This window comes from Vombatus ursinus, unplaced genomic scaffold, assembly GCF_900497805.2.
Source record: "Vombatus ursinus unplaced genomic scaffold, bare-nosed wombat genome assembly UNPS02014793.1, whole genome shotgun sequence".
NCBI lineage: Eukaryota > Metazoa > Chordata > Mammalia > Diprotodontia > Vombatidae > Vombatus > Vombatus ursinus.
In genome coordinates this window covers 12,822,620-12,848,030 of record NW_020954571.1, presented here as the reverse complement: position 1 = coordinate 12,848,030, position 25,411 = coordinate 12,822,620, and the positions used below count along the sequence as shown (strand labels likewise).

Sequence of the window (25,411 nt, the reverse complement as noted above, 5' to 3'; positions counted from 1 at the left end):
GAGAAAGTGCTTGCCAAGTGAGATAGATAGGTTGGACTAATGCTACTGCCCAACTCTGTGAAGACTAAAGTAACAAATGGTTGAAAGGTCAACCGAGCCCCAGGCGCTTTTAACTCTCCTCCAGATTCCCCCTTAAAGCAGTTGATTAGAAAGAGCAAAAGCCTCCAGATAGCCAGCAGGGCTAAGCGTACTTAGGAGAAAAACAATTAGACAAATATCTCCACTAAAACATTGGGTCGCTGGATTTCCTTTCCCTCTCACCCCTCCCTTCCAGGAGAAAGAACAGCTCCATCTTCCGAGCAAGGAGACTGGGTGTGGTCACTCATTTATCAATCTCACTGTATAGAATGGAGCTTTCTACAAGTGTTTTCAAAAGAGACGAACAATCCTACCAAGTAGGTAAAAGAAAGAAAAGCCCCCACATAAACTAAGACAGGAGCAGCACTGTGGTGCCCACTGACTGGGGAATGGCTGAACAAATTTCGGCATACATAGTAGAATCCTATTGCACAGGAAGAAATCACGAACACGAGAAAGTTAAAAGAAACATAGAAAAACATGTACGTATGGAGCGATGAAGAGCAAAATAAACAGAACCAGCAGAATGTACGCCATGAAACGTGAACGATATAAGACAGTCAAACTCAGATTTGTTTCAAAGACCAGTCCTGAAACCCAAAGGCTTTCCTGGTCTTGGGAAAGAGGCTCAGGAACTACAGAAACAAATGTTGTATTTGCTACCCATAGCAGTTGTTTTGCTCAACTGTTTTTCTTTGTTACAAAAGAGGATTCTATGGAGGGAAATATATTGGGAAATGACCGGGAGGGCAAGAACATTTTCTTTTATGTTTGTGTCCCAAGCTCTGAACTTGGTGCCTGGCACATAATAGAGGCTGAATGAATATTTGTTGAATTGAATTTAAAATGAACTAAGGCAAAGTGAAGAAGCAGGAAAACAATTTATATGGTAACAACATTTGAAAGAAAAGCAACTCTGGAAGATCAATGCAATGCTCAACCACAGTTCCCAAGGACAGATGACTGAGTTTGCTAACTAACTTGATAGACTCAAGATGCCAAGTAAGACATAGCCAAAGTGGGAATGTTTTGTTTGACTATGCAGATTTGTTACAAGGGCTTTCTTTTTCTTTTTTAAGGGAGAAAAGGGGCCAGGCAGGTTAAGAGGAAATGGGGACAGAGTAGCAAAAAAAAAGAAAAAAGGGTCTTTGAGGCATCTTAAAAAAAGAAATGCAAAGAATGGAAAGAAGGCCAGAAAGCAGAAAGAAAAACAAGGGGTGTGAAATAAATATCTGCAATTTCAAGTACAATCCTCTTCTTTCTGTTCTACCGTGTATATGCAAATGCCTATTTAATTTGGTGTTTATCAAGTGCAAAATAAAATATTTTTTTAAAATGAACTGAACTGAAAAGAGAGGTGAAGGAAAAATCTAGTTTTCAGCTATTATCAAATCTAGGGACGATTCTGCCAAATTGATGTTTTGCCTGCCAACACCCCAATGGCTCTGTGTTGAGAAATCTATCTCCTAAAAGTCTCTGCAAGGGTAGAATGGTAGCATGGAGCAAGAGGGAGGACGACATTAGAACTCAAGGGCCTGGTTCCTGATTCTCCTACTTGATTTTCAGGAGATGAGGTAAGTGAATCTCCTGGTGCCTCTGGATACTAGTCTCAGGAGATGTAGAGGAGGAGGGAAGCAATGATATTGACCAATGGCTGAACAGCAATATGAGAAATAGAAATATAAAGTGCTGCCTAAATGTTTAGTATTATCAAGTCATTTCCTCAGCTTTCAACTACTCCCTATCCCCTCTAAGACGCACTTTTCTAGTGTTTGCTAAGTGAAATCACTAAAGTGGGGCAAGGCTCTTTGTCCACACAAAACCATCTAGTGTGCTTGCATGTGCATGCACGCACGCATGCATGCATGCACACACACACACACATATACTCACACTTACTTCACGCTCTAAAATACTCTGCTGGCCACAGCAGTTACTTCCTCCAGCCCACACTACAGATTAACAAACTGGTCCCTCAGATGAGCAGCCCCCAAAACCCTACCTCTGCCTACCCCCATCTATAGGAAAAGGAAGTGGTCTCTAACCAAAGAAAGAAGTTTCATATGCAAAGGTCACTTGAATTTGTTTAGAATGTATTGAAGGAAATGGAACTTCTCCTCCCTCAGAAAGTGTTTCTTCCATCATGAATGTGTGAAACTCTCTTCCCTCTCACCACCCTCCTCCCCCAACACTTAAGGTCTTACATAATTACCAGATATTCCATTGATAGTGTATTTATAACCTACCACCTCCATATGTAGCCTGAACCCAATTTTAGCCCTAATGACTAAAAAGAACCTTAAAGAGCCATCTCTGGCCCACTTGGTTAAAAAAAAAAAAAAAAAGTCCATTTTTAAGACAGATTGGTCATAGAGATGAACCAAGCCGTAACTCCCATCTACAACTTCCACCAACTGTCCTAGTGGCGGGTCTGACCAATTTCTAAATAATTCTATTCCTAGATGCTATCAGGCTAAAAGGATGGGAATAGGGCTGAGAGATAAAGATTGCCAAATAGGTTCTGCTCTGTAACCTACAAACAAAACCTATTCCATCATGGTACATTCTTGGAATCTAGAAGTGGAGAATCCCAGTTGTATGACTGAGTTTCCTGAGATTAACAATTATCATACTTCTACTCACAAGCTCCCACAATGGTCATTTCTTGCTCCCTAAACTATAGAACGCCCAAAATGCCTCACCAATTCAGTCACCAGTACAAAAGCCTTAGTAATAGAAACTCCAATTCCTTTCTTCTCTTCTCCACTTAGGACTACCCAGACTCCAAAGGAAGGGGTTAAAGGGTCTGGGATCGGAGAGTTCTCTGCATCTTTACAGTGGTTAACTGAGTCCCTCATCAGCTCTGGAATGTCCATGGCAGATCAACAGCAGGTTGCTATTCTGTCTTATGATATCCAAATCTTACTCTGCAGCAAGGATCAACAACTAACTAGAAACTACTAAGACAACTAATGATTGCCCTACATTGCAGGTAGGTTCTTTCACAATTCCAATTCAATGTCTACTTAATAAACAATTATTATACCATATCAAAAATAAAAAGGGTGAATACACTACTAACAAAGATGAAATTAAAGCAATTATTAGAGCTATTTTTCCCAATTATATGACAATAAATTTAACATTTTAAGTGAAATGGAAGAATACTTACAAAAATATAAACTGCACAGATTAACAGAAGAGGAAATCAAATAGCTCAATACACCTATTTTAGAAAAAGAAATTAAATAGGCCATAAATGAGATTCCTAATGATGACGCACTAATGATGGACCCCTAAAAGGTCCTGGACTTTTCCACATGGCCCATGTCCCTGGCGTTGGCCCTTTCCAATTAATAATAATCCTTTCAACTGTCCTTGCATTGTGGCTTTGACCCTGCTCCAATCTCCAATTCTCTGTTACCTCTAACCTAGCCCAGCCTTTCATTGTCTGTTACCTCTGGATCACCCCTGGCCACTTCCTACCCTTAATTCCATCTAGACCCCTTCCCACATGGCCCTGATACCTGGTATTCGCCTGGGGCATGCAGCCTTTCCAAGTCCTTCTCTGTTACCTCCCAGTCACCCAAGCTATTGGTCACTCCTTGATCACGTCCAGATCTTCTCACAGTCTTTCTGTATATAAGGTACCTCTTGCTCTCCATTAAATTGCTCAGATTCCTTAAGAGTCTGGCCCGGTTGTCAATACAAGCGTCACAAATGCTCAGTTTCTTAAAATCTTGCCCACCTCAATCAGTGTTTTTAAAAACCTTGTCTCTGACTGAAAGAAGGCTTGCATCGAATTTATTCGACGCAGGACCTGTGTCTTTTGCCCTTGAATTTCAGGGTTCCCAGCACCCTTAGACTACAACACTAAGAAAAAAACATCAGGACCAGATGGATTTACAAGTGAATTCTACCAAAGATTTAAAGATCAGCTCATTCCATTATTAAATAAATCATCTGGAATAATATGCAAAGAAGGAATTCTACCAAACTCCTTTTCTGAAACAAACATGATGCTGACACCTAAACCAGGAAAAGCAAAAACAGAGAAAGAAAATTACAGACCAATTTTACTAATGTATATTGATGGCAAAAATCCTAAATAAAATACTAGCAAGGAGTCTACATCAATGTATCACAAAGATCACACATTATGACCAAGGGGGATTTAGACCAGGAATGCAGAGCTGGTTCAACATAAGTAAAACTATTACATAATTTATTATATTATTAACAAAATCAACAAAAACCATATGATCATATCAACTGATGCAGAAAAAGTTTTTGACAAAATACAACACTCATTCCTATTAAAAAAACACTTGAAAACATAGGTACAAGTGGATTTTTCCTTAAAATGATAAGAAGCATCTACCTAAAACCATCAGCAAACATCTATAATGGATAAAGTTAGAAGCCTTCCCAATAAGATCAGGAATGAAACAAGGGTGCCCCTTATCACCAATATTAATCAGTACTGTACCAGAAATGTTAGCAATAGCATTAAGAGAAGAAAAAAGAAATTGAAGGAATCAGAATAAGAATTGAGGTAATAAAATCATCTCTTCTTTGTTTGTTGTTTTGTTTGTTTTTGGGGGGTTTTTTTTTTTAGGCAATTGTGGTTAAGTGACTTGCCCAGAGTCATACAGCTAGCAAGTGTCAAGTGTTTGGTCTGAGGCCGGATTTGAAATCAGGTCCTCCTGACTTCAGGGCCAGTGCTCTATCCACTGCACCACCTAGCTGCCCCAAAATCATCTCTTCTTGAAGGCAATATGATGGTATACTTGGAAAATACTAGAGATTCAACTAAAAAATTAGCTGAAACAATTAACTTGAGCAAAGTAGCAGGATATAAATTAAACCCACATAAATCATCAGAATTTCTTTATATCACAAGCAAAGTCTTGCCAGAAGAGATAGTAAGAGATATTTCATTTAAAAATAATCATAGACAATATCAAATACCTGGCAGTATATCTGCCAAGACAAACCCAGGAACTATATGAACATAATTATATAATACTAAATTAGTACTAAATACTAAAATAGTAAGGCTAGATTTAAATAATTGAATAAATATTAATTGCTCATGGATAAGACAAGCAAATATAATAAAAATAACAATTCTACTTAAACTAATCTACTTATTCAGTGCCATCCCCAATAAAACTACCAAAAAATTATTTTATTGAGCTAGAAAAAAAAATAACAAAATTCAATTGGAAGAATAAAAGGTCAAGAACTTCAAAGGAATTAATGAAAAAACTGTAAAGGAAGGAGGCCTTAAACTATATTTATAAGGCAGTAATTATCAAAACTATTCTGGTACTGGCTAAGAAAAAGAATGGTGAAACAGTGGAATAGAATAGGTTTACCATGTACAATAATAAATGATTATAGTAATCTCGTGTTTGATAAATGCAAAGATCTAAGTTTGGGGGATAAGAACTCACTATCTGGTAAAAATTGCTGGGGAAACTGGAAGGCAGTTGGGCAGAAATTACATAGAGACCAGTATCTTATACTGTTTACCAAGATAAGGTCAAAATGGATACATTAGCTAGACATAAAGTGAGATATCTTAAGTAAATTAGAAGAGCACAGAATCTATTACCTATCAAATTTCTGGAAAATAGAAAAATTTATGAATAAACAGAAGATAGAGAACATTGAAGGATGTAAAATGAATAATTTTGATTACATTAAATTAAAAAGATTTTATACAAATAAAACCAATGTAGCCAAGATTAGAAGGAAAGCAGAAAATGGGGGGAGGGGTAACTTATAGCCAATTTCTCAGATAAAGGTCTCATATTTCAAATACATAGAGAACTTTGTCAAATTTATAAGAATATGAGTCATCTCCCAACTGGTAAATAGTCAAAGGATATGTACAAGCAGTTTTTGGAAGAAGAAATCAAAGCTATATATAGTTGTATTTTTTAAATGTTCTAAATCATTATTGATTAGAGAAATGCAAATTTAAAAAATTAAAACAACTCTGAGGTACCATCTTACACCTATAAGATTGTCTAAAATGATAGATGCTGGAGGGGATATGGAAAAATTGGGATACTAATTCACTACTAGTGGAATTGTGAACTGATCCAACAACTTTGGAGAGCAATTTGGAATTACGCCCAGAGTTATAAAACTATATAAATTTTGACCCAGCAATATAACTCTTAGGTCTGTTTCCCAAGGTGATGAGGGAAAAAGGAAAAGAACCTACATGTTTTAAAATATTTACAGCAGCTCTCTTTGTGGTAGCAAAGAACTAGAATTGAGAGGATCATCAATTGGGGAATGGCTAAACAAGTGCTAGTATACGATTGTGATGAAATCCTACTGTACTGTAAGAAATGACAAGCAGGTTGGTTTTAGAAAAATACAGAAAGACTTGCATGAAATAATGCAAAGTGAAATGAGCAGAACCAAGAGAATGCTGTATACAGTTACAGCAATATTGTTCAAAGAGTAACTGTGAATGACTAAGCTATTTTGAGTACATTCATTTTTTATCATACTTTAAGTATGATAATATGATTATTCAAATCAACCAGGAAGGGCTTATGAAGGAAAATGTTATTCACCTCCAAAGGAAGAACTGATATATGGAAGTACATATTATATCACTTCACATATATATCTATATCAAATATTGGCTTTCTCTAATGTGGGGTTGGAGGGAGACAACTAAGAACTCAAAATGTAACAAAAAATAAAAAACAATTTAAAAAACAATTATACTGTGTCTAAATTAAATAATGATCCTAAATGGGAAGTCAAAGACTCATTCCTAGTCCTACTTTAACTTAGGAAACTATCTGTGCCACAGTTTTCTTTTTCCTAATGTAGAGACCAGAAAAGAAACTGATTTCCCCAAGAAGAGAATGGGATGGGGAAGGGGAAGGATACAGGAAATTGCATAGAAAGTTCTTTGCCAAGAAGAGACTCAATTATCTATGAATGCTAGAACAGGAGAGGATCACAGGATCATTTAGTCTAGCTTCTTCATCTTATAAATGAAGAAACCTCTCGAGGCCCAGAGAGGTTTAAGGGATGTGTTTAAGGTTACATAGCTCACTAACGGTAGAGTTAAAGTGAGAATAGAGGTCTCTTGACTTCCACTTCTGGCCTCTATTACATTACATTGCCCTTCCAATTAACAGACCTGCACAACTTGTAAACTTCTTCGGGAGGCAGACAGGTTAGACTAGGGACAGACTAATGATGGTTAGTTGCCATGGGTCACATGACAAACAGGACAGCATATGCAGTGGCAACCCTACATTTTTTGCCCGAAATCCTTTGGCAGGCCCCAAGTGGCCCATGGGCAGTATGTTGTACAGGCCTGCAATTAAATAGTTTGGATTTCACTTCATTTCCTGTCTCCCAGCAAGGGAGAATCATTACTCCCGAATGATTCCCCCAGACTTCTTAAATAGAGTTATTAACCTTTTTTGTGTTATAGACCCCCCCTTTGGCAGTCTGAGGAAGCCAAATACTCCTACTGTGAGTTGTTGTCTTCATTCATAATTGAAGGAAATGGTAAATTTCAGTTAAAGGTTTAGTTCACTAAAGATTTCAGTGACCCCTTGAAATTAATCCACATACCTTTTAGGGGCCCATGGACCACAGGTTTAAAAAACCCTTGCCTTAGATAATTAGTTGCTAAATAATTGAGAAGACTCTATGAAAGGTTCTTACAATCAGTGAGCAAATATTTACTGAATATCTCCATGGTGCCATGGTATTTTACAAAGTATTCAAATATATTAAGGAAAAAGTGTCCGTTCTTCCTAAGCTGCATGCCAAGGTGCACCTATGTCCTAGAAATCAACAAAGCTAAAGTTCTTTGGCAAGACAATACCTATGTTTGGTTATTTAGAATTTGTGGGATTGAGTGAAGTGATGGGAATTGTGGCCAAGAAAGAAGGAAGTGTCTATTCCAAATACAATGCAACTTTACCCTCAGTTAAATCTCAGAGATTAACAGAGAACTACATTATATCCTTCAGGGAACTACAAAAGCAGTGATAGATGCTGCCTAGATGCCTGGACCAGTTGGCAGAACAAAGTCCAGGGATGAAGAAAGACTACTTTCCTCCAAAGAAGCAAGGGTAGAGTTTCACACATGGACTATGTCTAAAGAGCAAAAACAACCAATGAACTAACTACATAGGATGGGCTAACAAAAATAGCCAGGACGTTTTTCTGTATCAACAGCCATCAAAACAGAATTTTTCAACTTCGTAATATTTTCCTCCCATCTCTTGCCACTCTTACTCAAACAAGTTTGTTGTTTTTGGGTGTTTTTTTTTTTCTTTTAAATAATCTGAAAGAGGAAATCAAGTCTCTTTACAGCAGCGACCTCAGGCGCCAAACTAAACTCAGAACAGATATTCCCAGCTGGATCCAAGTTCCTGGAATATAGGGAGATATGATGGAAAGTTTGGACTTGAAACCCATTTCACACCCTCACCTCCTCCCATCCCCCATCTTCACTTCTCTCTTTTTCTCCCTCCCCATCTGTCTGCTCCTGCTCTTCCTCCCCCTTTTCCCTCCCCTCTTTCTCCTATGGATCTTGGGACACACCTATGGGAGAACAAGCCACAGCTTTTTTTTCCTCTCCTCTTCACCCCTATATCCACACCTCTGTCATTAGAAATCACTCAACCACTTTGGTAGATGGGTAGGTACGCAAGGAAGTTTGCCTTGAACAAAACGAAACATTGAGCTGTCCAGTTTGAGAACTGTAAACTGCACCATTGACAGTTACCAGTGCGTAAGAGGAAGACAGACCTAAGTGACCCAAACTAAGCTTTGTGTTCATAGGTCCAACTCTGCTCCCTGGGGAAAAGAAGGGGCAGCACAAGTGAGAATGAAGTGAGCAGCAGAGAAGGACTTCTCCAACACTTACCTTCCTGCAGTTTTACACTCTGGAGGTAGAGTGGGTTCCTCAGGACATCACATCGTCCTGGCTCATCCTCCTTGGTGAAGAGCAACAGGTCAGAGTACACAAACAATGTCACCTGGGCAGGGAAAGAACCACACAGGATAAAATGCAACCAGCCCACAGAATAGTGGATAGCACTAGCCAATGAGCAAAATCTCAGAAATGCTCAAAAAATATCAGTCATGAGAACAGGGACTGAGTCTTATCTGAATTTTGTACACTCTCAGCACCTTATCAGTACTCTGAACATAGTAGGTGCTTAATGTGGGTTGAATGAATTGCTAACTTGCTGAATGAATGAATGGAGTTATAATCTGACTTACCAAACTTGTTTCAAATGATTGAACAAGTAGGTATGGTATAATATCTTCGGCATTATTGCCTAAAGCAGTTACAAGCCACTGATATGGCCCTGCCTAATAATAATTAGTGTTAGGAGTTCATTGTCCCCCTCTCAATCCCTGGCCCACTAATTATAAAACTAGGAGCAAATTGCAGGTATCCGGTTCCTCTAATTCCTCAAAGCATAAAATATGGAAACTTCCCCTAATGCCAGACAGTGCTTACCAGGCCCTTTCTTTTGCTCTGATAACAATGCCCATCGCCATGATCAAGGTTGTTAACATCAAACTCCTCCAGCTCAGTGACAAAGTATCAAAAGAGCTCCTGAGGGGAAAGCAGTGACTGTCTTGAGCTCTCTCCCAAATCCCTCCAAATACCTATAAAAAATGGCTCTAAACAAATTCTAAAGCAGCAGAACCCACAAAAAGGCAGAGTGAAACAAATTTCCAGCCAAAGACAGCCTGGATGGTTGATTGGAAAGGTATATCGCATGCCGGGGGAGGGGGGGCCTCAGTTCGGTGTGGGCGCGCAGGCCCCAGCAACCCTGGAGCAGGCCTCAGAAGACTGAATCGCGAGAAGGTGTGGCAGTTTCCAGACTTCTCAACCCCTGAACGCCAAAGACAACTTAGAAGGTCAGTGGCAAAAGTCTGCGACTGCAGTGAGAGAGGAGCTAGGTCTCAGCCACAAGTCTCAAGTGCTGCCCGGCTTTTTCCTGAGCTTCTGGCCCACAGACTGAGGGGGAATCCAGTGGCTGATCAGAGGGGGATTGTAGGGATCTCTTTGCCAGTGCTGAGGCAGGAATCTCTTGCTTTACCTGTGCTTGGATATGGGTCGCAGTTCTGAGGGGAGGTCCTGGGGCGAGGAGGAGCGCTGGTGCGGTGGGACTTGTGGTGGTGGAGAGAAAACACCTCGCCCCTTATCAAACCACCTTGGAAGAACTGAAAATTTACATGGTCCCTAGAAGTACCTCTGAAAACAGCTGTACAAACCCCCGAAGCTTGGTACAGTACACTCTTCACATTGGAAGCAGACTTCTACCTTAACAAAGAGTTTAAAACTCAAGTAATTGGCTGGGATCACGAGTAAGCAGCGCAAAAAGAGTCAGACTATATTATCTTACTTTGGTGACAAAGAAGATCAAAACAGATAACCAGAAGAAGACAACAAAGCCAAAGCTCCTACATCCAAACCCTCCAAGAAAAATATGAATCAGTCCCAGGCCTTGGAAGAGCTCAAAAGGGATTTTGAGAAGCAAGTAAGAGAAGTAGAGGAAAAACCGAGAGTGATGCAAGAAAATCATGAAAAACAAGTCAACAGCTTGCTAAAGGAGACCCAAAAAAATACTGAAGAAAATAACACCATAAAAAATAGCCTAACCCAAATGGCAAAAGAGGTCCAAAAAGCCAATGAGGAGAAGAATGCCCTAAAAAGCAAAATTGGCCAAATGGAAAAGAAAGTCCAAAAGATTACTGAAGAAAATACTTCCTTAAAAATTAGAATAGAGAAATGGAAGCTAGTGACTTTATGAGAAATCAAGACACTGTAAAACAAATCCAAAAGAATGAAAAATTAGAAAACAATGTGAAATATCTCATTGGAAAAACAACTGACCTGGAAAATAGATCCAGGAGAGAGAATTTAAAAATTATTGGACTATCTGAAAGCCATGATCAAAAAAAAAAAAGCCTAGACATCATCTTTCAAGAAATTATCCAGGAAAACTGTTTTGATATTTTAGAACCAGAGGGCAAAATAGAAATTGAAAGAATCCACTGATCTCCTCCTAAAAGAGATCCCCAAAGCAAAACTCCTAGGAATATTGTAGCCAAATTCCAGAGTTCCCAGGTCACGGAGAAAATATTACAAGCAGCCAGAAAGAAACAATTCAATTACTGTGGAAACACAATCAGGATAACAAAGATTTAGCTGCTTCTACATTAAGGGACCACAGGGCATGGAATATTCCGGAGAGCAAAGGAGATAGGATTACACCCAAGAATCACCTACCCAGCAAAACTGAGTATAATCCTGCAGGGGAAAAAATGGTCATTCAGTGAAATAGAGGACTTTCAAGCATTCTTGATGAAAAGACCAGAGTTGAATAGAAAATTTGATTTTCAAATACAAGACTAGAGTGGAACATGAAGAGGTAAACAGGAAAGAGAAAATCATAACAGACTTATTAAGGTTGAACTGTTTACTTTCCTGCATGGAAAGATGATATTTGTAACTCATGAGACCTTTGTCAGTATTAGGGTAGTTGGAAGGGAAAAAATTATATGTACGTATATACAGATATAGATAGATAGAGGGCACAGGGTGAGTTGAAAATGAAGGGGTCATATCTGGAGAATAAAATTAAGGGGTGAGAGAGGAATATACTAGAAGAAGGAGAAAGAGAGAGGTAGAATGGGGTAAATTATCCCACAAAAAAAAAACAGAAAAGAAAAGGCTCTTACAGTGGAGGGGAAACGGGGGAAGGTGAGAGGGAATGAGTGAATCTTATTCTCATAGGATTTGACTTAAGGAGGGAATAACATACACATTCAACTGGGTGTGGAAATATGTCTTACCCTACAGGAAAACAGGGGGGGAAGGGGACAAGAGAGTAGGGGAATGAAAGAGAGGAGGGCAGATTGGGAAAGGGAGTAATCAGAAGCAAATATTTCTGAGGAGGGTCAGGGTCAAAAGAAAGAATAGAATAAATTGGTGGGAGGGATAGGATTAAGGGAAATAGAGTTAGTTTTTCACAGCATGTCTACTATGGAAGTGTTTTGCATAACTGCACATGTATAACCTATATTGAGTTGCTTGCCTTATCAATGAGGGTGGGTGGGGAGGGAGGAAGGGAGAAAATTTGGAACCCAAAGTTTTAAAAACATATGTTTAAAAAAAATGTTTTCACATGCAACTGGGAAATAAGAAATATAGGAAATGGGGTACAGAAATCCATCCTGCCCTACAGGAAAATTGAAAGGGAAGGGGATAAGAGAAGGGGGGGAGAGATAGAAGGGAAGGCAGACTAGGAGAAGGGATATTTAGAATGCATGCCATCTTGGGGTGGGGGGAGGGGCAAGATGGGGTGAAAATTTAGAACTCACAATCTTGTGGAAGTAAATGTTGAAAACAAAAAAAATAAAAATTACCATTAAAAAAAAAGAGCCCCTGAGCTAGAAGGATCTTTCCTATTATCTTTTATTTTGACCTATGCATCTAGAGGTAAGCCAGAAGTCTCTCAGTGACAACTTTAATCAGCATTCATTCAAGAACACTTCTAGAAGGACAATGATTTTCATCTATTATATGTGTGTAGCACTTTTCAATCTGCAACACACTTTCATATACATCATCTCATTTGATTTTCCTATAACCCGGTGGGAGGAAGGCAGAAGAGATGGTATTAGCTCTATTTTTACAGACAATGAAACTGAAGCTCAGGGAGGTCGCACAGCAGGGACTCCATAGAAGTAGAACTCCTGAGATTAGAACCTAGAACTGGTGCAGTGTTCCTTCCCACTCCACCAGGTCTCCAGTCGCCATTTCAATTATTTACTGTCTGACAAAAACATGCAAGTTACTTATATAGTCTCTTTTTGTATCGTTCACTTCAAAAATCAGCACTTGCATTATATCACAATTAAACTGACTCAGCAATGTGTTTATCTGGTGGTTCTTTCTTATTAATCATTCTTGAAATGGTTAATTTCCACATTTCTACATTCTGAAAGTCACTCTAACCTGCCACACTCAAGATTAGACTGCACATGACCTTTTCTCTGGAAATCTTAAGGCAACCACTGGCCAAAAGCAACAAAATGTAACTAACCTAAGATCCTCAAATGAAAGCATTACATGTCACTGTGTGGATACATTTTTGCTGACACCCTTTCTGCCCCTCTAGCAATGGACCTTCTTGAGTGGGATTCTTAAAAATTGTAGAAGTTACTTTCATTGTCATCACTTGTTAATTAATTATACTATATTAATTAAAACACATGAGCTAGTGGTATTAATACCTTGAACATGTATATAATGTTTTATCATTTATAGTATAATATTGGATCTTCTGCAATTATCCTGAGGTCGATGTTATCATCCCTAATTTAAAGATGGGAAAACTGAGCCTTGAGGAGGTTAAGTGGCTGCCCAAGGTCACACAGATAGTCAATAGCAGATCTCAACCTAGACCATAGGACTTTTGACTCTTGGCTGTTCTATGGTATGAGGGCCCTTCTGTTTGTCCTGATCATTTTCTCTAACATCCGAGTTCTCTTTTTTGAGTCATGGTCCCCTTGGGCAGATTAATGATGCCTATGGGCCCTTCTCAGAATAATGCTAGTTGCCTATGTTCATAATTGGAGGAAATGCTAAGTTTCAGTTAGAGGCTAGCGAAAATAAAAAATGTCATTTTTTTTTCCCATTCAAGTTTACAGACCCACTATGAACCTATTCACAAGTGCCTCTGGACCTTGGACCTGAGGTTAAAACCTCCTGATCTATAGCTCTCTTTACTACTGAATGACAGAGCTAGGACTCAGGTTTCCTAGTCTAGTGAGTTTACACCTATACTACTCTACCTGTGTATGACCTGGCAGCAAAAGAATCACATGATTATAGCCTTCTGTGGAACTTGTAAGGCTAAGAAGGTGGCAAGATGGGGTCAAAGGAAGTGAAGAAAGGGAGAGAAAGGGAAGAACACCATTAGTGAAAGAAGAGTATGAAAAGACAAGACAACCCACATGAATACAAAAAAGGATTTAGGATAAGAAATGGGACAGAGACAAGGGAAAATTACTTTAGAGGCTAGAGTAGTCAAAAAAAAGAAAGAAAATCCTACATAAAAAAAAAATCACCTCAGATTTTCCTTTCCCCTTCTCTCAACCCAAGTCACAAATAGGCAGCACAGGGGTGGTGGATAGGATTAAAACAATGTCTGCAAGCCAAAAAAGTCATAGAGGTGCAGAAATTGACAACAAATGGGGGAAAGACATCAGGGAGATAAAAAGAGATCAGAGTTAGTTTATTAACTCTCCAGAATCTCAAAATTGGAAAAGCATGGTTTTAAGAAAACTGTTAAAACAGGAATCACAGTACAGTCTAGACAGGAAGTGATTAAGGACTGACTAAAGAATTTCCCCAAAGGTCAGGTCAGGGAAAAGGACAGAGCTGGCAAAAGTCTAGAGATGGTGACACAGGGTGAAACGGTAAAAGTGGAGTCCAGACACACCCTTAATCTCACTTTCATCTGGCTGGTCTTAGTTGGAATCCCACCAAGAGGCCTCTGACAAAAGATCCAGAAAGGGACAAAACAAACCCCTAGCACCCACCTTATTCTTCTAAGGAAGAATAAGGAACACAACACTGCAAGGTCTCAACGTTTAAATAAGTCTTCACATGGCCTCCTTTTCCAAGGATCACAATGAGCTAGAATATCTGCTTTTCCCCCACCACCCTTGCATCAAGAAAATATCTGTTGACCTAAACAACTACAATTTTGTAAAGAAATCCTCTCAAAGCCTAGGGCTACACCCAGAACATCCCAACTTTCTCCTCTACCTCCTGCTCCAAATCTATCATCAAGAAATTTATCTTAAGTCTTCCCAAAGCTGTTTTTATTTTGGGCTTTTGCAACCTCCAAGTAATAAGCACATGTATTTCCTATTCTCTAATTTTAAATGTATATATTTTTCCTTTACATCTCATTTAAGCTTTATGGGGGACTTACTAATTCAGCAACTCTGATGATTAATTATGCTGTGTCTTCTTTTTAAATAATAACTATAAAATAACTACACTGGCAATATAGAGAGAAGTTCTGGGTACATCCACAGTCTCTGAGAGTACATCAAGTTGATGGGAGTCCTTACCAAAGGAACTACCATAAAGTAATGAGATTGGTAGTGTAGTCAGAAAACTATTGACATGAGAACCAGAAGACCTAGGTTCTCATCTCTAACATTAGCTCACTGTATAACTGTATATAATTCATTTCCCTTCCCTGGGTCTCAGTTTCTGCATCTGTAAAATGAGAAGGCTAATCTTTAGTCATATGAAAAAATGCTCTAAATCACTACTGATTAGAGAGAAATGCAAATCAAAAACTCTGAGGTACCACATCACACCTATCAGATTGGCCAACATGACAAAACAGGAAAATGATAAATGTTGGTGAAGATGTGGGAAAATTGGAACACTAATGCATTGTTGGTGGAGTTGTGTACTGATCCAAACATTTTGGAGAGCAATTTGGAACTATGCCCAAAGGGCTATAAAAATGTGCATACCCTTTGACCCAGCAATAGCACTTCTAGGGCTACATCCCAAAAAGATCATACAAATGGGGAAAAGACCCACACGTACAAGAATATTTACAGCAGCTCTTTTTGTGGCAGCAAAGAATTGGAAATTGAGAGGATGACCATCAACTGGGGAATGGCTGAACAAGTTGTGGTATATGAATGTAATGGAAAACTATTGTGCTATAAGAAATGATAAACAGACTGACTTCAGAAAAACCTGGAAAGACTTATATTGTCTGATGCTGAGTGAAGTAAGCACAACCAGGAGAATATTAGACACAGTAACAGCCACATTGTGAAATGACTAACATTGATAGACAGCTCTTCTCTGCAATACAAGGATCTAAGACATCTCCAAAGGTCTCATAATGGAAAATGCTATCCACATCCAAAGAAAGAACTATGGAATTTGAGTGCAGATCGAAGCATATTATTTGCTATTATTTTCTTCTGCTGTGTTCTGTTTACTCTTTTTGTGGTTCCTCCTGTCAGTTCTAATTCTTATAACATCACTAATGTGAAAATATGTTTAATAGGAATGTATATGTAGAGCCTATATCAGATTGCATGCCATCTTGGGGAGGGAGGGGGAGAAAAATTTAAAACTCAAAAGTTTATGGAAATGATTGTTGACAATTCAAAATAAATTAATGAAAAAAGACAACAAAAAAAATGAGAAGGCTAGACTTGATTTCTAACATACCTTCCAACAATAAAAAGCTCTGATTCAACAGAGATAGGGACAAGGATGGGGATCCATGCCTGTCAAGGGCACCACCATCCTTCTAGTCCCCCAGGCTCACAACTTTAGTGTTATCCTTGACTCTCACCCCCTCATACTCAATTCATTGCCAAATCTTGTTGTTTCTACTTACGGAACATTTTTTCATATAAATATCCTTTTCTCTTCTGACACTCTCAACACTCTGGTGCAGGCCTGGACTAGTGCAAACAGCCTGCTGGTGGGTCTGCCTGTCTCTAGTCTCTCCCCTCTCCAGGCCATCCTCACTAAACCGCCCAGGTGACCTTCCAGATGACCTTGTCACCTCCCTCCTCAGTGAGCTCCAGTAGTTCCCTGTCACTTCCAGGAGCAAAGATAAACTCTCCTATTTAGCATTTAAAACACTTCCTGACTCCTCAGTCTTCTTCAGCTTCACCTCCCTCTTCCCACAGGACAAGGCATCTCATCTGCCTGTCTCCATGCCTCTGCACAGGTTGTCCTCCAGAACCAGAAAGCTCTCCTTCCTCGCCTCGGCCTCTTAGTTCCCTGGCAAGAGACCCTTCCTACTCTCCCAAGCTGCCAGTGCCTTCTCCTCATAGGCTGCCTTCCATCCACTCTATATACATCTGACAGGTACCCAGTGTTTACGTGCTGTCTGCCCCAACAGAACGTAAGCTCCTCCAGAGAAGAGACTTTTTGCTTCCCTTGGTACCAGGACAATGCCTGGTACATAATAAGAACTTAATAAATGCTTGTTGACAGACTAAATGACTGATGGGGCCTGTGATTTATTGGAATAAGGAACTACCAGGTGAAAGGGACTCCTTTTCAATGCAAGTCAGCACCTTCTCTGTAACATAGTCTTAGCTGTCTAGAGCAGAGGTGTCCAATACAAGTGCCCCCCAAATCAGACTAAAATGTAATTGGGAGATACTTAATAAAGTAAGCAAGCTGGGATCCCCATGTAGGGCTTAGTAGCCCTAGTTTCTATTTGAGTTTGACACCACTGAGCACTGAGAAGTTAAGTGAGTTGCTCAGGGTCACACGGACAGCTAGTTACATGTCAGGGGTGGGACCTGAACTCAGATCTTCCTAACTTTGAGGCCAGCTCTTTATCCACTGATTCTATACACAACTTACACATTCAGATAAATGCTGTCCTTCAAAGTAGTCACTCTGGGACTTGGAGAGAAGACGTGAACTTACTACAAAGATGCTGCCATTTTTTCCAAATATTTCTGTGCTCCTGCTTTGGATATTGTAAGCCTGTCACAGCTCATTGTAAAAACTAAGATAACACAGATCGTTTGCTGTCTTAGGGAGCAGGGAGAGAAGGGAAGGAGAAAAATTTGGAACTCAAAATCTTATTAAAAAAGGAATGCTGAAAATCGGCTATACGTGTAATTGAAAAAAATAAAATACTATTTTTTAAAAGCTAAGATAATACAACTCAGTCTGATCCTATATTATTCACTAAAGCCAGATCCAAATGAATAATAAAATCATAGAATATTAGACGTGGTGAGTATCTTAGAGATTATCTAGTCCAGTGCCCAGTTTTATCTACTCCAGTTTCATCATTTTAAAAACAAGGAAACCAAAGCCTAGAGCCTAAGCGCCTTGGTTCACAGCCATTTCCAAAAATCAAGTCCATAGTCAAAGATTTTCTTTCACTAAAGGTATTGAAAACAGTGTTCTATAGACCATAAAGGCCATTTTTAAAGAAGAGTGCCCAAAATGTTTTGATGAAATTCATCATTGAGATAAATGTTTATCCTTCCAAAGTGGCTAGTTTGAACTGAACTCACTTGGATGAATGGACTGATAGTTGGGTTTGGTTTTTTTTTCCTTAATCCATTTCTACCTGAATGGCACCAAAGGAAATATACAGAACAATAAGTTCTCTCCACAAAAGAAAGTACGGTTAAAGTTCATCTCTAATTCCAGGGGTGAAAATCTAGTTAGTCCAGCAGCAAAGTCAAACTCAGGATTTAATCCATGATGTAGTGAGTCCACAGTGGCTCAAAGGTAGATGATTCCCAGGTTCACTGTTAAGTAGATACAAAATCTACAGCTCACAAAAGGGATCTGTTCTAGTAACCAAGATCAAGTCAGACAGTTGAGATTTAAATGGAACAAGCCAAGGCCCTGAAAATGGGACTGGGGATGAAACTCACTGGGGCACTTGCCCAATAGCATTCTAGGGATTTCCCTTTTTAGAGAGCTACCATTAATTGTGGTAGATGGAAGCAATTCTGAAAATTGTGTAGAATAATTGGAAATAACTGCTCAGCTACAAAGGATGAGATAGATATAGTCACAAGACACAGTATCATAAATCTTAATTTGGCAGAACTGGAGGCCAACAGAAGTCAGAGCCCATAAATATAGAACAGATTTTAGACTTGTGCTAACATGGACAGGAGGTACCTAGATAACTAAAATCTCCCAATAAGCTAAAAATTCCATTTCAATCAATAACTTCAATTTCTCCCTCCTCCTGAACCTCTCAACAGAATTGGTCTTAGTTTGTCCTCTTTTTCTCTGTCTCTGGAGGTATAAAAGAGCAACAAAATGGCTCCAAGTCTAGCAATGAGGGGAAGAATCAGGTGCCTGGATAATTTACAAGAGTAATTAAGAACCCACTTAAGTATCTTACCTTGGAAGTTTTGTTTCTCCCCTCATAAAGCATAAGTTCCTCAGCCAGCAACAGAGTCCGAGCTGTGTTACAGAGATCTAGGGGCTGAAAACAAAGCACGGCTTGAACTCGCAGGTTAGGATGAAGAATGCTGATGGGGGTGAGGGAGAGAAGAGAAACCCAGGGTCAGGGTTGGCCCCACTGGAGCCTGGGGAAGATATGAGCTAGCTGAACCAGCTGGGAACACAACTCTATCAGTGGAGGAGAGGTTGCTGACTGGTTGGCTAGAACGGAAGAGGGGAGAAACCACCCTCTTGTGCTCAACACCTACACAGTCCCACAGCCTCAAAAAAGAGGGAAAAATACAACCACTGTCCTCGTGTGAAGCTGCTGAAGATGACACCGCTTCCACCTAACAGAGAGCTAAGAGCTAACTGTGATGAGGCTGCTTTTTCTGGGCAGGAAGCAAAACCACACAGTTTAGCCCTTTTCTGGTTGAGCCCCCCATACCCTGCCTGCTTCTTTGCCAGAGAGTTACCTTACCCTTACCATCAATGGCCTAATGCCACACACATTCCTACCCTTTTCACCCCATACAGTGAGAGTCAGAATGAGGATCTCTCTGGGAGTCAGATTAGCTCCTACCACTGGCTGACTGGCAGTATGTAATCCCTACTGTGTTCTTTTATCCTCACATGCCCTGATCACAAACCAACAGATTCATATTCAACTAGCTACTGGCTTTGATCTAAGACATGTTCAAAGCCTTCCAACAAGCCCTTTATTGCTCTCACTAAACTTTCTTGATCAAACTGATTGATTCTCACAGGAGTTCCCATAGTATTCTTAGCCCCCAGCCCTCTAGGCCAATGCATCCCAGCACTAAGCAACCCACACCAGTTTCCTCCACCATATCTCCTCTGAAGTTCTCTTCTCATCTAGACCAAATAAAGCCGTACAAGACAGCGACAACATGTGTATTTATACTCATATAGCAATATTTATTGAGATTTATTGATAGATGCATAGCACTGGATGATATTCTTAAAGAAAGCCACATTTAAACCTTCCAGTCTAAAACAGTTAATGCTGAGACAGACACATACAAATGAAAAAATAAGACCATTCAGATACATATAAAGACATATATTCGAGGCTGACAAAGTTCAATGGACAGATATAGACTATAAACCAGCAAAATGTGTTGTTTTATAAGGTATATTGGATGATACTGGCTCCAAAACAGATAACCAATGGGCCTGAAGCAACCTCACCTCAGTCAGAGGCCAGGGGGAAGTAAGACAACAACCTAAGAAAGTCTAAGGAAAATGGCTAGACCCCAAGTAAGACAAATTTATAATAATACATGTGGGGAAGCCAGGGAATTCAGACCAAATGAGAAAAGCAGAAAAACAATCACATTATGAAGACATCAAGGCTCCTAACCAGTAATTTCTAAAAGTCAAACTACTTATGTTCAGCATGGAAGCCAGAGGAATGAGAACCTTTTACATTTACAATGAGAAACATATCGAAAAACTGGCTCCCAAACAAGCATATAATCATACTCTGCTTGCCCCTTTACCTTTAAAATACAATTACAGGACAAAAATAAAAATCCCCAAAGGACAGGAGTAGGGGACAGGCATAGTGGTGCACACCTGCAATCCCTGCTAAGGCTGAGGCTGCTGAAGGGCTTGAGATCAAGAGTCCTAAGATATAGGCTGAGCTGATCAGGTGTCTGCATAAAGTCTGGCACCAAGATGGTGAACTCCCAGGAGCAGGGGCCACCAGGCTGCCTAGGGAGGAATGAACTGGCTCAGGTCAGAAACTGAGAAGGATAAAGCTCCCGTGCTGGTCAGCAGTAAGATTCAGCACATCAGTAGCAATTGCAGTTCCAACCTAGTTGAGACAGGGATATCTAGCCTTAAAAAAAAAAAAGGGAGACAGAAACAGATAGACAAAAGTAGGGAGTACCCTCCCTTAGTCGCCCCTTCAAGGTCCTACATTCCCTGCCTGATAGCTCTTGCCTGACTGTCCCCACACCCAATAATGAGTACTTCAATAAAGAAAACCTTGTTTAATTCCCGTAAGTTCCTTGAAATCTGAAATTACATTTCACATATTTGGAGGAAGTACCCAGTCCAGAACAGAATCCTCACTCACTAGTTATTATAGCCTTAAACCATGATTTCATCCTTTTCAAAATGGAATTCTCAGGGACAGTCCAAACCAAGCCCCCAGGATGACCACACCATTCCACTCACAGCCACCATCTCACCTGCACAAAAACAGGAAACACCAAGACTTTGGGAGCCAGTGTCACATAGGTGCCATAGCTTGAGTGTGGACTGTGGGGCTTCATGATGGTACAGTTCTGGTAGTTACCATAGCCTTTCACAGTCTGCACTGTCTTCATCAGTCTGGATTTCTTCCCCAGGCCTGTGTGGGATTTCCCTTTGCTAGTGTTCCCTGTATCTGTAGGAACAAAGAGGGAAGGGATGAGAAGGACTTGAAACCTAAGATTCTATACACAAATTCAAAAAGTGTGGATAACAAACAAAGCAAACTAGAGATCATAACACAAGGCAAATTAAACTCCACAGGTCTTGGTAAGACCTGGTAGCATGAGAACCATGATAGGAATATGACTCTGGAAAGGTGGTATGTCTTATTCAAAAGGAAAAGGACAGATAAAAGTAGGGGGAGTGAATTAGCTTTGTATGTTAAGAAGATAGACTTGTGAGAAATTGTGGTATATGATTGTAATGGAATATTACTGTGCTATAAGAAATAATGAGCAGGTTGGTTTCAGAAAAACCTGGAAAAACTTACATGAACTGATGCAAAGTGAATTGAACAGAACCAGGAGAAATACTGTAAGATGATCAACTGTGAATGCCTTAGTTATTCTCAGCAATACAATGATCCAAGACAATTTCAAAGGATTCATGATGAAAAATGCTATCCACCTCCAGAGAAAGAATTGATGGAGTCTGAATGCAGATCAAAGCATAATATGTTTCACTTTCTGTATTTTTTTCATGTTTTTTGTATTTTTTTTTCCTTTGGGTCTGTGTCTTCTTTCACAACATGACTGAACATGTATAACCTATATCAAATTGTTTACCATCTCAGAGAGGGAGGAGGTAAGGGGAAAAGAAAAAAATTTGGAACTCAAAAATTTTTTAAAAGTTAAAAATTATCTTTACGTGTAACTGGGGGGAAATTACTTAAAAAAGAAAAAGAAGATAGACTTGTGAGAAAATCCTGGAACTAGTAAAGGAAGCATAATAAAGATCAAAGATCATTTGAATGGAAATCAACAGAGGCATAAGCAAAAGTTATACTGTCATCTGAGTTTACCACAGACTACCTAGACAGAAAGAGGACATAAATGAGGAGTTTGAGAAATAGATCACAAGCTTGTCATAGAGGCGTGATCTAGGAGTGATAGGAAACTTCAATCATCCAGATGCCTGCTGAACTTCAATTATCCAGATATCTCTGCCAAAGGCAAATAACTTTCTGACCTGCTAAAGCAAGCAATAATTTCATCTTTCAAAAGGTAGAGTAACCTACAAAAGGGATATCTGTTTTCAATGTAGTTCTCATTTAACAATCAAGAGTTGGTTGCTAAGGTAGAAATAATGAAAACCTGGGAGGAAATAAAGCACCACTCCTTCTTAAAATATGTGATAGAGAACAGGAAATCCAGGCATAATAGCACATACATCTAGATTTTGAGAGAGCAGATTTCAAAGAGTTCAGAGAAAGGATGGATGAAATGGACAAAAAAACATCTGGGGAAGTTAGCCCAGGAAGGACTAAAAGCTCTTAAGAATGAAATTCTGAAGAGACAAAGAAAATCAATTCCAATGAGGAAAAAGGAAGGATTGTCTTAAGTGTGGATACAGGGGAAACCCATCAGCTAACTTGAATTTTAGAAAGACACGTACAGAAAATGAAAACAAGGACAGGTAACAAAATAAATACCAAAATATGGTATATATGTGTAAGAATAGTGTCAGGACATCTCTGAAAGACTTGTGATGAAAAATGCTATCCATCCCCAGAGAAAGAACTGATGGTGTATGAATACACATTGAAGCATACTTTTTTACTATCCTTATTTTTCTTAAGGTGTTTTTTGGTCAATGTTTTCTTTCACAACGTGACTAACATGGAAATGTTTTGCATGACTACACATGTATAACCTATATCAAACTGCTTACCTTCTCAATGGGGGGAGGGAAGAAGGGAGAGAACTTGGAACTCACAGGAGAACTGGGGGAAGACAGTGCCATCTCCCACCTCCAGGGTTTTGCACAGACAGTTCCCCATGCCCAGAATGTCCTCCCTTCTTACCTCCACCTCTTGGAATCCTTAGCTTCGTTTGAGGTTCAGCTCCATTGCTACCTCCTATTCAAAGACTTTTCTTATTCCCTCAGTTTTTAATATTCTCTTCCTCCTCAAATTATTTTGTACTTACTTATCTGGGGACATGCTGTACCCCACCCACCCATTCCATGCCTCAACATAAACTCCTTGACAGCTGAAACTATTTGTCCTTGTACTCTTGACCCCTAGTAGGTGTTTAATAAATGTCCGTGGAATTGGACTGGATTATTGATCTATTTTTTAATTCCTTGGGGGTAGGAGGTGGGAGGGACATGATAGAAGAGAGATTAGGCTCTTTCTGCTTGGCTGCCGGAGAGCAGAATTAGGATCAGAGAATGGAAGTTACAAAGAAGCAAAATTAGATTTGATGTAAGGAAAAACTTCCTGACCATCAGGGCCATCTAAACACGGAATGGGCTGTCTCAAGTACTAGAGAAGTCTCTTCACTAGAGGTATTTAAGCAAAAGCTAAATGATGACTTGGGGACGTGATGAATGGGATTTCTGTTCAGATACGGGTCATACTATTTGGTGTCTTAGATTCCTTTCAATTTTAAACTCTGTGTTGTCTTGCTCATAACTATCATTTTTCAATGGCATTCTCTCTAAAAAGAGCCATAGAGAGACCAAAATATTAAAAAACAGACTAAAATAACCTCCCAGTAGTACAGTAGAATTCACTTGAATTACTGTTCAGAATGAAGTAGTAGTTACTGCTCGCTCTAGTTCTGCCAAAAGAACAATGAATTTGGAATCTGAATACAAGTGGGTTTGGATCCTGCCTCTGCCTCTTACTGTCTAAATTACTTTGACCCAGTAATTTCACCCCTCTGGGCCTCAGCTTCTTCACCTGTAAAATGAGAGGGTTAACTACATGACCTCTGAGGTCCTTCCAAGATTTAAAAATTCCATAATCCTAAGAGTAACTTCCCACAGCATCAACTAAGAAAAAAGCAATATACGGCACAAAAACCAGGCCAGGAATTTCTTAGGAAGAAACCTCAAGTCTGGAGCGGTACAAACTGCTCACCACCTGCCACTGACAGGCACACAGGCATAGGAGCCCTCATGGTCATCACCTGCGGAAGCAGCTCTTGTGAAGAAGGGGCCATCCCCCCACCAACTGCTGCACACCAGGCAGGTAAGCCAGCCTACCTGAAGAAACAGAGCGCCCTGAGGAGAGACAGGAGGCAGCATGCGCCAGGCAAGTCGAACCACCACCAACCATCACCTTGACCACCACCTCCTTTCAGAGCCTGACAGGGGTAGCCCAAGTTCCTGAACTCAAGCGTCTTGAGAACAGCAGCATTCCCCAAAACACCAGACCTGCTTCTAGCTCATAGCCCACAGCCATAATTGAGGAGAGAAATCATTGTGGAGAGGGGGCCCATCTTCTTCATCACTACCAGCAACAAGTGCTGACCAACTGCCAACAACAGGCAGATGGACACAGAAATACTGGGAATGGCAGTACCTCTCACCTCTGACCACCCTTCCTGCTTCTGGCCCAGCCCTCGGGGCCAACATTCATGGGAGTAAAGAAAGAGTCAGCCATCCCCACCAATTGCCAACCAACTGCCACACACAGGGAAGGTAAGCCAACCTAGATGGAGCACCAAGGCAGCCTAAGGGAAAGACAGGAGACAGCATGTGCCAGGCAAGTCAAACCACCACCATCAACTTGACTACCATCTTCCCGCAGACCTGAATGGAGACAGACTCTGAACCCAAAAGTTCTGGGAAAAGTGGCATTAAATAACAACATTAAGCAAGAGACATTGCTGTCTGCTTTGCTGCTGCACCCTAAGGATCCTGGGACCTTTCTTGCTGACTTATAGGTGAAACCTTCCATATGTGTTGTCTCCTCCATTACTTTTTCATTTGTACCCTGAGCACTTACCAGAGTACTTTGCACATAGTAAGTGCGTAATAAATGCTGGATCTCATCGACTATTTGTGACTATGAGA

At 39.9% G+C, this 25,411-nt stretch overlaps 1 protein-coding gene across 3 annotated transcripts in view; it reads right to left on the bottom strand.

The window, feature by feature from the left end:
- Positions 1-25,411, bottom strand: part of RGS3 (regulator of G protein signaling 3) — a 147,672-nt gene that overhangs the window by 94,613 nt on the left and 27,648 nt on the right. For 2 of the 3 annotated variants that reach the window (XM_027869737.1, XM_027869731.1), the window contains exons 6-8: positions 21,325-21,521; positions 19,065-19,148; positions 9,008-9,119 (exon numbers count right to left, since the gene is read on the bottom strand). In XM_027869737.1, the coding sequence (XP_027725538.1) occupies positions 9,008-9,119; positions 19,065-19,148; positions 21,325-21,521 (393 nt within the window). The remainder of the gene's footprint in view (positions 1-9,007; positions 9,120-19,064; positions 19,149-21,324; positions 21,522-25,411) is intronic. The other variant, XM_027869730.1, reaches the window with a different exon arrangement.